Source organism: Rhinopithecus bieti, unplaced genomic scaffold, assembly GCF_001698545.2.
Source record: "Rhinopithecus bieti isolate Rb0 unplaced genomic scaffold, ASM169854v2 scaffold_83366, whole genome shotgun sequence".
NCBI classification, from domain to species: Eukaryota; Metazoa; Chordata; class Mammalia; order Primates; family Cercopithecidae; genus Rhinopithecus; species Rhinopithecus bieti.
The window spans coordinates 334,580-348,209 of record NW_016832657.1 but is presented as its reverse complement, the minus strand read 5'-3'; the positions used below and the strand labels follow the sequence as shown (position 1 = coordinate 348,209).

At 46.6% G+C, this 13,630-nt stretch overlaps 1 protein-coding gene across 1 annotated transcript in view; it reads left to right on the top strand.

The window, feature by feature from the left end:
- Window positions 1-13,630, top strand: part of ADD2 (adducin 2) — a 63,426-nt gene that overhangs the window by 30,864 nt on the left and 18,932 nt on the right. Inside the window, exons 10-13 of the mRNA XM_017865667.1 lie at window positions 4,456-4,632; window positions 10,160-10,417; window positions 11,536-11,655; window positions 12,523-12,612. Of these exons, the coding sequence (XP_017721156.1) occupies window positions 4,456-4,632; window positions 10,160-10,417; window positions 11,536-11,655; window positions 12,523-12,612 (645 nt within the window). The remainder of the gene's footprint in view (window positions 1-4,455; window positions 4,633-10,159; window positions 10,418-11,535; window positions 11,656-12,522; window positions 12,613-13,630) is intronic.

Here is a 13,630-nt window from a genome sequence, read left to right as displayed (position 1 = left end):
TAAATACCCACTTCTTGGGAGTCAGTGCCCAGTCTGGGGAGCTGCCTGGGCTCATCAACTGGACAGTGGGAGAAACTGTAATAAGGCATAGAAATTTTTTAACGTGCTCATATGTTACATGGGGTATACCTGGTTGCACCTATGCCCAAAGGACACACAGGTAGGTTTTTTTTTTTTTTTTTTTTTTTTTTTTTTTTTGAGGGGAGGGGGTTGGTTCGCAAAGGCCAGGAACATGGTCAAGTCCAAAAAGAGAAGTGGAAAGCAGGCCAATTGGAGTGTTGATGTGGCGGCCTTAACAGCCAGGGCAACCCCAAGTGATGTCCAGGAAGCTGTCATGGAATCCCTAACTGGGAAGGGATGGAGATGACAGGAGTGTCAGTGATCAGGGAACCCCTAGAGGAGTTGGTGGAGAAGCAGCAGGAAAACAGAAAACCTGTAGTTTTTTTTGTTTTGTTTTTTTGAGACATAGTCTCGCTCTGTCGCCCAGGCTGGAGTGCAGTGGCGTGATCTCGGCTCACTGCAAGCTCTACCTCCCGGGTTCACGCCGTTCTTCTGCCTCAGCCTCCCTAGTAGCTGGGACTACAGGCACCCGCCACCAGGTCCGGCTAATTTTTTGTATTTTTAGTAGAGACGGGGTTTCACCATGTTAGCCAGGATGGTCTTGATCTCCTGACCTTGTGATCCACCCGCCTCGGCCTCCCAAAGTGCTGGGATTACAGGCGTGAGCCACTGCGCCCGGTCACAAACCTGTAGTTGTATAGACAACAAGGTGGTGTTGGATAAGCCAAGCACACACTTTTCAATGTGGCAAGTTGGTAAGGAGCAGGTATCGGGCCTTGCACAACCCTGAAAAGACCTTATTAACCAGACCAGGCTGACCGGGCTCCATTCTCCCCACTCTGGGCTGTGTGCCCTTGGGTAGAAGACTTGCCTTGCTTGAGCCTCTGTCTCCTCAACTGTAGACGTGGGGCCCAGTGGGTCGCTGTGAGGACGCAAAGAGGGGTGTTGCTGATGATATTTTTAGGACTCAACTGACATATAGAGGCCCGTTGCTCCTGGATGAGTCAGCTCTTTGCCCAGCCCCTTGGTGTCCCGTCCGCCCTCTCCTGGCCGGCCTAGGCAGAGCACCACCCAGCAGAAGAGGTCTTTCTCTTGGAGGTACTCTGGGGAGATTGAGATCTGCCTGGAAACGTCACTGGTAGAGGCTCTGCAGTGGGACCTTTTCAATCATTTTTAGAGGATATGTGGTGAGGACAGCTGTGAAGATAATGATGAGGAAGTGTTAGAGGCAGTGGTCAGAACAGGAGCAGGTGGACACAGACCCAGCTGGTGCCTTTCTGATGTGATGTGGTACCCCCCCTACTGCCCAACCAAAGATTCTGGCCCTGAGCTCTGACCACTGACTGGTGGAAGAATCTGGTGGAGCCTCTGGGATACAGGGAAGCTACTCTCCCTTTCCCACATCTGAACTCTTAAGAGCTCCCTATCTTCCTTCTGGAGAAGAGTCTTCAATAAGAAAATATCTCCTGTAAAAACGTCATCTCTGCAAAGACAGCTCAGCCCTAAAAATGAATGGAGAGGGATGCCCACGTGTCGCACCACCCCACATGGTGAGGTACGCCTCTCCCAGGATGCAGGCCCCCAGAAACAGTTTCTGGACAGTGTAAAGGGCAGAGCTGCCAGCCCCACTCCCCCAGTTGCTGTCACTTTCTTTTCAGGACTGGTTTGCTGAGACCTTGTTATAGGACCTCAGGCAATGCAGACAGATAACCCCGGGAAAGCTTCAGTGACCTTTTTTTCCCCCCCAGCTGCACCTGACAGCCCCACTCCCCCAGTTGCTGTCACTTTCTTTTCAGGACTGGTTTGCTGAGACCTTGTTATAGGACCTCAGGCAATGCAGACAGATAACCCCGGGAAAGCTCCAGTGACCTTTTTTTCCCCCCACCAGCTGGTAGAGCAGAGAGGCTTCTAGAGGCGGGAATAGAGCTGGAAGATGTGGAAGAAAAAAGCAGGAAAACCTAGAGGAGGCGTGGGCGGATCAGGGCATGAAGACCCTGGGTAACAGTGACTGCAGGTGCCACTGGGAGCACAACCCTGGCCAGGTCATTTTTGGGTGAAGCGGCCAGCACTGAAGCTCTGTTTCCATTGTGGGCCAAGTTTTCTCCCTTGGTGACCTTGGCAAACAAGCGAATGTGGCTATGGTCATGTTAGGAGTTCAAGGCTGAGAGCCTATTTATTTCTCCTGGGGATGGTGTTCTCTCTGCTCCCCATCAATTTGGGGTTCCAGGAAACTGGGTCATCCCCCACTGAGAGAGGCAGTTCCCTGCTCTGCCGACAGGCAGATGGGAAGAAGCTCAGGCAGTTCTTCTCCATCTGCTACCCATCACCATGGAAACCGGGGGAGGAAGAGGGAGGTGGGAAGAGGCAGCTCTTACAAGGTTGTGGGCAGTCTCTCCCTCTCTTCTTCTCCGTTAAGTATGGGTCCCCAGGGAATAGCGCTTCTCAAAATTCATTCATCAGAACATATATACGGCACCCCATATGTCCCAGGTGCTACACTAAGTGCTTTAGATCTATTACCTTAAAGACTTCTCACAAGGTAGGTACTGCTATTTTCATTTTAGAGGAAACTGAGGCACACAGATGGCAAATAGCTGCTAAAAGTCACATAGTTGGTAAGTGGCAGAGCCAGGATTCAAACCCAGGCAGCCTGGTGCCTAGATCTGTGCCCTTAAACATTACCTGGAGAAGCGCTGCCTCACCAGGGCTGTGAGGGGCAGTGGGAGAGGTCTGTCTGTCCTCCGCTGGACGCATGGCTTGGATGAGAAGGGCGTAGATAATATTCTTGCTTCCTTCTCTTCACAGGGTGACGGGGTCACCTGGGAGGGCTGCCTGGCTGACCTCAGAGAATTATCACAGGGGCATTTGTTAAATGATGAATTTAACACACTTTAAGGTCTGTCCCTGATCCTCTTGGGTTCATAGACCTGTATTTGTCAGCAGGTTAAACTGGATTTTTTCATTTCCAGTAAAAAGTAACTGTCATAAAAGTACTGAAAGTTTATGTAATTAAAGCAGTTTCCCATAACAAGCAGGCTAACATGGGATATCATATTTTATTCGGAATGCTAACATAATAATGTGCAGTGCAAAACACCTGGCTCACCACCTGGAATATTCACAAGCCATTGTCCCTTTATGTGGCTGGATTTATCATCCAGGAAGCCAAACCCTAACCAATTATATCTGAGTGGTAGATACATGAGGGTAAATAGAATGTACCATTAGATGAGCATGGAATTAAAAAAATGAGAGGATTTGTTAGATTAATGAGTGTTTTTTAGGATCATTCTAAAATTGCCTACTGTATACACACACCTCTTATCCTAATACTCAGAGTCCATTGCCTACAACCACTTGCATTGCCCTCCCCATGTAGCCTTGACAATGGACAGACAATCTAAGTCCATGAGTGAGAACTCTCACCCCTGCACAGTGCTTGGCTGTAGGCATTTTATCTGTCTCTCTTTTCTGGGCTTCCTTGACTGACTAACCCCATTGTGGAGAATGTATTCTTCCTTTGGACCTGTGAATTCATCCCATGAGGTTACAAATAAATTTCATTGGCTTGGGAGCCAGCCTATTTCTTTCAAGTGACTGTTAAAAAAATATAGGAGAGGTCAGCCATGGTGGTTCATGGTGGTTCAGCACATTGTGGGGCCAAGGCAGGTGGATTGCTTGAGCCCAGGGGTTCGAGACCAGCCTGGGCAACAGGGCAAGACCCCATCTCTACTAAAAATACAAAAATTAGCTGGGTGTAATGGTGCACATCTGTAGTCCCAGCTACTCAGGAGGCTGAGGTGAGAGGATAGCTTAAGCCTGGGAGGTTAAGGCTGCATTGAGCTGAGATTGTGACACTGCCCTCCAGCCTGGGCAACAGAGACCCTGTCTCAAAATAAAAATAAAAAACATCTGAGATATTTCAAACATACAGAAAAATGCAGAGACTAACATAATAGACACCCATACTTACCACTCAGATCAAACATATTCATAACCTCTGGCTTCAAATCTTGAAGAAACAAAATATTACTAACAAGAACTGAAGTCCCCTTTGAAGTCCTTTCCAGTCTCATCTTCCCTCCCTCCCTAGATATAATCACAATTCTAGGTTAATCTGTATCCCAGGTAACTTTCAGTCCTCTGTTTTGTTTGAGTCTTAAGGTTTAACGCTTGCTATTTCCTTCTTTATAATCTCTAAGAACTGGCATCAGGAAATTAATAGCTCTTTTCTTGGAAATGGGTGCATGCCTATCAAGGGTGGGTGGCTCTTTCTCAGTTTGGCCTCTAAGTTCTCCTCTGTGACTCCCCACTCTCTCATTACATATAGGAGCATACATAAGTGCAGGGTACTCGTGTGCACATGGGCTGAGGGCTCTCTGCTCTTTGCTACAGGTGTCGGCTCTGTCCAGTGCCGGGGGAGTGGAGAACCTCATCCTCCTGGAGCAGGAGAAGCACCGGCCCCATGAGGTGGGCTCTGTGCAGTGGGCCGGGAGCACCTTTGGGCCTATGCAGAAGAGCCGGCTGGGGGAGCACGAGTTTGAGGCCCTCATGAGGATGCTGGACAACCTGGTGAGTCTGCTGACATTGCCCTTCCAGGCCAGTCCATTGAGGCTTAGCCCCCTGGAACCAGGAATTATAAGGCATCAGGAGGGCACAAGAACTGCCAGCATCACAGTTAGGTTGTTGAAGCCTCGTTGATGGGAAATTTGATTGAGAATGTGTGGTTATTCTAATAGTAGTTGAATTTTTGTAAACTGTGGACTTTGCCACCACCAACTAAGTGCTGTGGATGTTGTCATATTTGCAGAGTCCTCTATGAAAAGTTGTAGTCTAGGCCGGGCGCAATGTCTCACACCTGTAATCCCAGCACTTTGGGAGGCCGAGGCAGGCAGATCACGAGGTCAGGAGATTGAGACCAGCCTTACTAATGCAGTGAAACCCCGGCTCTACTAAAAAAAAAAAAAAAAAAAAAAAAAAAAAAAAAATTAGCTGGGCTTGGTGGCACACGCCTGTAGTCCCAGCTGCTCAGGAGGCTGAGGCAGGAGAATTGCTTGAACCCGGGAGGCGGAGGTTGCAGTGAGCTGAGATTGTGCCACTGCACTCTAGTCTGGGTGACAGAGTGAGACTCCGTCTCAAAAAACAAAAAGGGTCATAGTCCAGTAAAAACCAGGACACAGAGCCTATCTTATCCTGGGGCTTTGCTCATATCTTTTATATAGTTAATTTTGTCTTTCTGTTCATTTCATGACTTTTAATGCAGAAAACACATACTACTACTAATTTTCTTAATCCTAGGCAGCACCTTTGTAACAATATCCTATTGTAGTGAATAAATGAACTAATCAATCATGTAATGAATTAAACTAGCATGTGTCTAGGAGTGGGCTGGCTCTTCAAAGGATACAAAAAAAATTTTAAGACATACTTTCGTCTTCTAAGGGCTAACAATTTAGCTGATAATATGGGATATAAACAGGTGACAATTCAGGAACAAGAGGAAAGCATATGCAATGAGGAGCTAATTGCATAAGAGGCTGTAACTTCTTAGATTGCTCAGAGAAGTGAAAGATGAACTCTGTTTATAACGTTCCGTCTGATTCATTTTTCTCATTCTCACTGCTACCATCTTGGGCCTTCTTTATCATGTCAAGGTTATTGCAATAATGAATACATTTCTCCCTGCCTTCGGTTCCTCCTAATCATCTCTACTTTGTTACTAGGCTGACCATGAGGGCCACTTTATAATAATGAAAGGTACAATCCACAGTGAAAATACAACTCCCATTAACATTTGTATGCTGAGTAATCTCTGCCTAAAGAAAGCACCACGACTAGATGGTTTCATACAAGAATTCTTTCCAACCTTTAAGACACAGATAATTCTGTTATTTAAACTGTTTCAGAGAGGAGTGAAAAAAGAATACTAAGCCATAATCATTGTAACATAATTAGACCAATTTTTCTTTGAACGTTGATGAAAAATGCTGCATGAAAACTAGTCAATAGTATCAAGCCTAATAGTAGAATAATAATATACAATAACTGGTGGCTCATTCTTAGAATTCAGTGATGACTTAGTAATACCAATCTATAAATCTTTTAAATGTATTTCATGATATTGAAGCATCAAAGGATAAAAACTTTTGATCTGTCCAGTATGGTGGCTCACTCCTGTAATCTCAGCACCTTGGGAGGCCGAGACAGGTGGATCGCTTGAGCCCAGGAGTTCAAGACCAGCCTGGGCAACCTAGCAAGACTCTGTCTCTACAAAAAATACAAAACATAGCCAGGCATGGTGGCATGTGCCTATTAAACTTTTAAACAAAACAATTATTCTTGGTCATAGCACTATTATTTAATACTATTCTAGAATAATACTGGAATTCAATCCAAGGCAGTGAAGTATAAGAGGTATAAATATTTTCACGCCTGTAATCCCAGCACTTTGGGAGGCTGAGGCAGGTGGATCATGAGGTCAGGAGATTGAGACCATCCTGGCTAACACAGTGAAACCCCATCTCTACTAAAAATACAAAAAATTAGCCAGGCGTGGTGGCGGGCACCTGTAGTCCCAGCTACTCGGGAGGCTGAGGCAGGAGAATGGTGTGAACCCGGGAGGCGGAGCTTGCAGTGAGCCAAGATCGCACCACTGCACTCCAGCCTGGGCAGCAGAGCGAGACTCTGTCTCAAAAAAAAAAAAAAAAAAAAAGAGGAAAGGAAATTATTATTTACAGATAATGTGGTTACATGCCTATAAAGTCCAAAAAAAAATCAACTGAAAAGAATATTAGAAATAATGAGAATACTTTTATAACTACCTGATGGGTTCTTCCTGCCCATTACACAAGCAAAATCATTTCACAGAGACCATGGCATTACAGTAAAGAAAAAGTTTAACTGATGCGAGCCTGGCCACACCATGCGGGAGATAGACTCAAATCAATCTCACTGAAGCCTCAGAGGTTAGGAATTTTCAAAGGGGTTTTCAAAGATTCCTGGTCTTAAACTCTTGGGCTCAAGTGACCCATCTGTCTCAGCCTCCCAAGGTGCTGAAATTACAGGTGTGAGCCACTGTGCCAGGAAGATTCAAAGATAGTTTGGTGGGTAGAGGGCTAAGGTGTGGGTGCTGCTGATTGGTTGGGGATACAGTCATAGGAGTGTGGAATATGGTACTTGTGCACTGAGTCTGCCTATGGGTGGGGCCACAGGACTGACCAAGTCCCAGGGCCACCCAGTTGTCAGAAATGCAAAAGCCTGAAAAGATATATCCAAAGGCCAATCTTAGGTTCTACAATAGTGATATTATTTACAGGAGTAACTGGGGAAGTTGTAAATCGTGTGACCTCTGGAATAATGGCTGGTAATTATTTAACTATGCCTACATCTTAGAAAATTCAGGCCCCTTTCCTCTTCCTAACTTGGTGGTCTTTCATTAGTTTTACAAGGGCAGTTTAGTTTTTGGGAAGGGCTGTCATCATTTACACTATGAACTAAATTTCTCCTGAAGTTAGCTTGGCTCACATCCAGGAATGAGCAAAGCCAGCCAGCTTGTGAGGCTAGAAGCAAGACAGAGTCAGCCATGTCATATCTTACTTATCTCACTGTCATAATTTTGTAAAGGTGATTTCAGTTTAAGGTGGTCAGTTATGCAAATATATACAAAATTAGAAGTTTTGTGTTTTAACATTAACTACTTTGAAAATATAATAATGGGAGAAAATAATCCTATTTGCAAATGGAGTACAATCATAAAATATTAAAAAGCAGAATCCATTTTTTAAAACCATAGAACTTTATTAATAGACATCAGAGAAAACCCGAAGTCAGTGAAGAGCTATAATTTATTCTTGGTTAGAAAGCTTCAATAGGGTAAAGACGTTACTTCCCCAAAATTAATCAGTAAACTCAATGGATTTCTTTCAAAAATGGGGGAAGGTACAAGGACTTGACAAAATGCCCTTCCATGTGAAATTCAGGATGGCTAGGACAATGTTACAAAAATAAAAGTAATTAGGAATGCTAATTCCACCATGACAAAGTGTGGTAAAACTTTAGCAACTAAATGGCATGGCACTAGCAGAATGGATGTGCAAAACAACGCAACAGCTCAGAGAATCCAGAAATAGATCCAAAATATATGAGAATTTAACACAGGAAAAACAGGCACTTTATAAATCAGTGGGGGAAAGATAGACTACTTGCCATCTGGGAAAGAAAACTGAGGCAGATTGCTACTTCATTTATTTCAACAAGATAAATTCCTGGTTTATCAAAATGGTAAATATAAAAAGTGAACTCGGCCAGGCGCGGTGGCTCAAGCCTGTAATCCCAGCACTTTGGGAGGCCGAGACGGGCGGATCATTAGGTCAGGAGATCGAGACCATCCTGGCTAACATGGTGAAACCCCGTCTCTACCAAAAAAATACAAAATCTAGCCGGGCGAGGGGCGGGCGCCTGTAGTCCCAGCTACTCGGGAGGCTGAGGCAGGAGAATGGCGGGAACCCGGGAGGCGGAGCTTGCAGTGAGCTGAGATCCGGCCACTGCACTCCAGCCCTGGCGACAGAGCCAGACTCCGTCTCCAAAAAAAAAAAAAAAAAAAGTGAACTCATAGAGGTATTAAAAAACATAGATTTGTGTTTTTGATACCCTTGTGTTAGGGAAGACCTATCAAGCACGGCAGAAAAGTCTGCAATCATGACAAATATTGATAGATATGATATTAAACAATTCAAAACATGCATTTCTATAAACCACTCCCCCACCATAAACAAGGTAAAAGACAAAGTATGGAGGCAAATATTTTCACCATCTATGATAGTGAAAAAATTAATATTCTTAATTTACAGAGCTTACAAATCAATGTGAAAAAGAGAAACATCAATAGAAAAAATGGGCTGAGGCTGGGCGCGGTGGCTCAAGCCTGTAATCCCAGCACTTTGGGAGATCGAGACCGTCCTGGCTAACACGGCGAAACCCCGTCTCCACTAAAAAAAAATACAAAAAAACTAGCCGGGTGAGGTGGCGGGCCCCAGCTACTCGGGAGGCTGAGGCAGGAGAATGGCGTAAACCCAGGAGGCGGAGCTTGCAGCGAGCCGAGATCCAGCCACTGCACTCCAGTCTGGGCGACAGAGCGAGACTCCGTCTCAACAAAAAAAAAGAAAAATGGGCTGAGAACATAAACAATTTACAAAGGAAAATAGTTAAGTAGCCATTATATGTAATTGGAAATAGCCATTTTACTAGTATCAAACATACATGGACACACATGTGTATGCATAGAGATAAGACTGGAAAGGTTTTTAGTGGTTGTCTCTGGGGTGGGAGTTTACATAAAATTCAGTTTTTTCCTTATTTTTTAATTTTGCTTAATTTTCTACATGGATCTGTGTTTCTTTTATAATCAGAAAAATACCTTAATGCCATTTTAATTTAAAAATAAAAGAAGACAAGGAGAGTTGAATATTGCTCCAAGAGCTGCCAAGATTCCAGAATGTTTGTTCTCTCCAAGAAGCAGTCAGCTCCAGCTTTGAGGGACGTGGCCTTGCTTAGGAGACAGCAATGTTCTTGAGTCTGCTTTCAGGGTTCCTAGAAGGAAATTGTTAAGAAGCTTCAGAGTCAAGGAAAGGAGGGGTGACTGGTAAATCAGCTGGGAAGCTTTTAAAGATCCTGTAGCCCAGGCCACGCTGTGATCTGATTCAGTGGGCAACTCTGCCTTAGGGCCCAGGCGTCACTGTTTGTGTGAAGCTCCCCCAGTGATTCCAGTGTGTGGCCAGGGCTGGGAGCCACTGGACCAGAGGAAATCTTTAGCTCCATTTGGATGAGGAGCTCTGTCTATCTGGTCCACAAAGGTCTAGGGATTTTCTCAGCCCAGATCAGAGGACTTGTTGGGGCAGAGAAAGAGAGGGGCTGGGGGACCAGGAGGAGGGAACAGTTCTGAAATATACCAGAAGACTGGAAAGCCTAGATTGTTTAATGGAGATTTGGGTTTACATGAAGAGTCCTTTAAGCAGATGGAAGGAAAGGTGTGTGTGCGTGTATGTGCATGTACAGGCCTTTTTTCTCACCCCATAAGTGGTTCTGTTTTTGTCCTTTTTAGGGCTACAGAACGGGCTACACGTACCGCCACCCCTTTGTTCAAGAGAAAACCAAACACAAAAGTGAGGTAGAGATTCCAGCCACGGTCACAGCCTTCGTGTTTGAGGAGGATGGTGCCCCAGTGCCCGCCCTGCGACAGCATGCCCAGAAGCAGCAGAAGGAGAAGACCCGCTGGCTCAACACGCCCAACACCTACCTGCGGGTCAATGTGGCTGATGAGGTCCAGAGGAGCATGGGCAGCCCCCGACCCAAGACCACGGTAAGAGGGAGCCCAGGATAGACCCGGGCAGAGAGGGGCAGGCTGCATTTGCAGGATGAAGCAGCTTTAAAATGGGAACAGAACAAACCTCTCCTGCCCCAGGTTAGTAGCATCCTCTTTGGGCTTCCTGTTTGGCCTCTGGGAGCAGCTGCTCAGACCCACTGAGCCCCTGACCGCTTCCTCCTTGACCTCTGCGTGAGTTTTTGGATCTAAGGAGCAGATTTCTCCAGAAGGCAGTTGGACCAGGCACATGACGCAGAACCAGTTGGTTTCTGTTTCTTTCTCCCACATCCACAGGGGGCTTCTGGGAAATTCAAGGGAGGAGCATTTAACATTGGGACTTCAGATCTGATGCAAGTCCAGGAGGCGGGCTGTACAGCCACTTCTATGAAGTTACCTTTTCTCTCCCTCTCCCCACCCACAGGCTCTCAATTTCTCATTAACATAAAAGTAGCCAATAGCCAAACAGAATAGCTCTTCATAAAACAATATGAAGCTCTCTACCGTAGCTCATGCCTGTAATCCCAGCACTTTGGGAGGCCGAGGCAGGCAGATCACGAAGTCAGGAGATCGAGACCATCCTGGCTAACACAGTGAAATCCCATCTCTACTAAAATTACAAAAAAATTAGCCTGTAGTCCCAGCTACGCAGGAGGCTGAGGCAGGAGAATGGCGTGAACCCAGGAGGCGGAGCTTGCAGTGAGCCGAGATCGCGCCACTGCACTCCAGCCTGGGCAATAGAGGGAGACTCCGTCTCAAAAAACAAATAAACAAACAAACAATTTGAAGCTCTCCAAACTCAAATCAAGTTGCCTAATACTGAAGCCCAAATGGTTGCCTGTGTGTCAAAGCTGGTTCCCAAGGTTCTGACCCCGACTCTTGGACATTCTTTATAGCCGACCTTTGGCCTGAGGGCCTTCATTGGTAACTGGGTCATCTGTTGCCCTTCTCTGCTCCTGGAGACAGACATCAAAGATGTCCAAGAAGAGAGAGTGTCTATGAGTAGGCTTGCTGACCTTCCACGCAGGCCGTTGGGCCCAGATCTCATGGGTGGACCACCTGGGAGGACGCATGGGCCTGTTCCCTCACCTCAGCCCCGTGGCCTTGTGTTTGTGCAGTGGATGAAGGCTGACGAGGTGGAGAAATCCAGCAGTGGCATGCCAATTCGCATCGAAAACCCAAACCAATTTGTGCCTCTCTATACCGACCCCCAGGAAGTGCTGGAGATGAGGAACAAGGTAAGTGGAGGCCATTTATCCCACTCTCTCTTCTCCCACATTGGGGGTCTCAAGTCCCGCAAACAGGAGCTGAGTTCCCAGGATGTGCCTGACTCGCTGACATCTCACATGCCTCACAGGAGAGGGAAACTACCATTGACTGACCATGGCCCAGGTGTCGTGCTAAGTGCTGTACTCATGTGGTCCCATAACCCTTTACCTAGAGCGGGGCTTGGTTTACACATCCGCTGTGTCTGAAAGGCCTGCCCACAAACTGAGTTTTAATGAATTTTATACCATTTTCCTTTTGGTTTATTTACAATATTTCAAGATCACTGTGTTTGTTTCCAGACCTTTGCCTGACAGTTCACTTGCGTATATTTTTAATGTTACTTTAAAACTGCAGTTGTAGCAGGCACCTCTAACAGGTCAGATCACTCACAGGATAGTGTTGCAGTGTGTGGGCCTGGATACCCTACAGCACTTATGAAAATTTAGATTCATGGGTCACCCACCTCTACCACCCTCCTTCCCTCTCCCCTCTCCCCAGACATTCAGATTCAATGGTGGGAAGGGGTGGGTGCCTAGAATCTGTATTTAAAACAAATTCCTCATGGGCTTCTTAGGATCAACTATGCCTCATTTTACTTTTCATAGTTTACAGCTCCTTCTAGTTTCATGAAAATCTGGTGCTTTACATAAATTGCTAATTCACCCTGGAACAGACTTGGAGGCCCCCCCTTAGACTGCAAGGATTGCATTAGGATAGGAGACGGGCTCCCACACCGCTGGAGGACCTTTCCAGACCCCAGGCACACCAGTATGCCCCCTCCCAAACTCCACGCTGACCCTGACCCAGCTCACCCTCCCTCTCCCCTTTCCACACAGATTCGAGAACAAAACCGACAAGATGTGAAGTCAGCGGGACCTCAGTCCCAGCTCCTGGCGAGTGTCATTGCCGAGAAGAGCCGAAGCCCGGTACAGCAGAGGCTGCCCCTGACTGGCGGGGAAACGTGTTTGCCTTCGGGGTCTTCTGTGCCTGGGGCTGGGCTGCAGGACCCTTGAGTCCTCATACCCACCTTCCCCTGTGATCTTGGGTGCCGGTGCTCTTGCTGCAAAATGGAGGCCCACCTCACAGGGGTGCTGTGAGGACCAGGGAGGACAATGTCTGATGGCCCTGGTGGGCACTGGGCAGGGGAACAGCAGCCCAGCCTGCCCGCAGGAGTGATGCGGCCAGCTTCCGTACCTCCTGCCATGGAACTCCACTCTGTCCTCCCTTACTACCCCATGAAGTGGGGACTCACAGGCTTGGGGCTGGAGACTCCCAGGTGTGCCCAGCCCTGAGTGTGTCTGACCTCTGTGCCTGGTATGATGTCATCCAGCCAGAGCTCTGGGAAAATGATCATGTACCCATAGAGAGGGGGCATGTAGATAAGACCTATGCTCCTATAGGGATGGGAAGGGACAAGATTGCCCACATAAACCCACATTGAGTTAGAAAGTATTGTCATTGTTTTTGTGCTTGAGATAGAACAGTGTTTTGTCTAGTGCTTAGCAAAAGGGGTAAAGTTCAGAATTCTGGCATGTGTTTGAAATCACTACTGCTCCTTGCAAGGTACCAATGGACATGACATTTTCCTTAGCAGTAAAACTCGGGGAAATACAGGAAATGTTCCTCTCTACAGGGCAAATTGTGATGATACAGTGATTTCAGATCAAGACTGCAGCCCATAGGGTGGGTGCCCATTGGCAGGAGAAGTGCAAAAGTTGCATCATCACACCTACCTCCCCCCAACCCCAACTCAGCCAAGATGGGGAATACTGAACATCCTATAGGGTCAAGGATAGGAATAGCCATGTTCTGGGGGGAGGTGAGAGTTTAGTACAATAAGCAAAACTTAAAAAACAAACAAAAATCTCCCTTGCCATTTATACCAAGTGCTCTTCTCAGAGTCCTTCTTCTTGGGTTTTTGGTCTTGGATTCTCGGTTGACTCC